Source organism: Frankliniella occidentalis, unplaced genomic scaffold, assembly GCF_000697945.3.
Source record: "Frankliniella occidentalis isolate FOCC.00 unplaced genomic scaffold, Focc_3.1 Scaffold20, whole genome shotgun sequence".
Taxonomy (NCBI): Eukaryota; Metazoa; Arthropoda; class Insecta; order Thysanoptera; family Thripidae; genus Frankliniella; species Frankliniella occidentalis.
Window position 1 is genome coordinate 1,413,663 of NW_026267150.1, and position 1,617 is coordinate 1,415,279.

At 45.9% G+C, this 1,617-nt stretch overlaps 2 protein-coding genes across 2 annotated transcripts in view; one reads left to right on the forward strand and one right to left on the reverse strand.

The window, feature by feature from the left end:
• The window catches only part of LOC127748928 (uncharacterized), an 11,621-nt gene extending 10,258 nt beyond the window's left edge, over window positions 1–1,363 (forward strand). The window contains exon 8 of the mRNA XM_052264648.1: window positions 1,204–1,363. Within this exon, the coding sequence (XP_052120608.1) occupies window positions 1,204–1,363 (160 nt within the window). The remainder of the gene's footprint in view (window positions 1–1,203) is intronic.
• The window catches only part of LOC113202296 (rho GTPase-activating protein conundrum), a gene marked incomplete in the record, with an annotated part of 47,973 nt that continues 47,560 nt past the window's right edge, over window positions 1,205–1,617 (reverse strand). The window contains 1 exon segment of the mRNA XM_052264554.1: window positions 1,205–1,493.

Here is a 1,617-nt window from a genome sequence, read left to right on the forward strand (position 1 = left end):
TGAAAATGCGTCACCTTCAATGCGCATTTTAACGCGCGTTACCGCCTTGGCGCTACTAGGGTGAGGCCCTTGTGTGCCAGATTCCTAGGTCTTGCAAGCGCACCACAGCAAGGTGACAGGAAAAGGGAATCGCTTACTCTCGTTTTTCGTGCATGTCGGAACCCAGCCAGGGAACTCCCACGGCCCGCGTTCGCCGTGAGTCGAACCACCAGAGCCCTGGGGTGTATTTAAATTGTCCGACCTTTCTCCGACCTGGCGTTTTTTCCAAAATCCCAAAAAGTGCTGTCCAACCTAGGTTTTGTCCGAACTAATTTTTTCCGACCCATTTTTTTCCGACCTCGTCGATATGCTGAAAGTTTGGAAAATGCAGTTATACTTTACCCCACGTTTGGTTTTCCTACCCCAGGGGGCCGTAGCGCCTACGGGCATTGCAGGTAGGCAACACGCACGCCTGCGTGCGATACAGCATAACCACGACGACTGGCGGGTTCGCCTACCTCTGGTGGCCAGAGCGCCTTACGGGCAGTGCGGCAGTGTGGCACTAAGCTTTAGACGTGAATCACCTCCGTGCAACCGGCAACCCCCTGACGGTCGGTCGGTTGGTCGGCCAAACCGTATCTTATTTTGACAGCCCCATCCCATAGCCCTTAGTACTCCGTGCGCGAGCTGTCTGTGTCCCAGCGGGCCCTTGCGTGTGTATGGGGGCGAGATGAGCACAGTTCACGATTGTAGCTACAGCCGAAACGTCCCTGTTTGTAGCTACACGATTGTAGCTACAGCTGACAGTGCCCGAGTCAGCTTAAACTGAACCGTCTATAGACGAATTTATTTCTTCCGACAATGCTACCGCATGTTTATTGCCACAAAGCAAGCAAATGTTAGTCTTGGTAGATTTCTGTCATGGGTGACCACGGGGGAAAGGTCCCGGATGACGCCTTGGATCTTGCATGATCCAGCGCCCTGGAAGATGAATAGGTCATCCGCATCGAAAGACCTCGAAAAACCTGGGACCTCACACACAGGGCATAGCCCTCAGACTTGTTTACCAAAAAAAAAGCCATGTTTTTCTTGTACTGTTAAATATCTAAAATTAACTTGTGTTATTGAGTTTGTGCAGTTCTGCAATAAAATATGAGTTGTGTAGATGTGATGGCGCACCTCATCTTGATTGTGTCTGACACCCATATGGCATTAAATTGCAAGATTTGAGATATTCTTTGGTGTTTATTTAAAAGTTTCTATTGATTTCATAGTTTCCAATAATCATATTAATATTAATCCAGTTAGTTCAGATGAGCAAGTTCCTATATTGACACAGATACTGGTAGTAACATGTTTCACCTCCAATGCTTACACTTTCTGATACAGAATTATTATAGCACCGTAACTCACAGAAGACTAGAAACTTGCACTCTTAAAATCTATAGCAGTTCCTATGGCTATATGCTCAATATGACAATACAACATTCATGCAGCCTAAAAACCATCGGATGGATAAAGATTGTAGGACTTTGAAGAATACTGACATCAGTAAAATAGGTCCTTCATTTAAAGAGGTCTAGCTCAAACTCAATCATAGCACTTGTGTTTGTAAAATTACAAATCATATCTTATAAT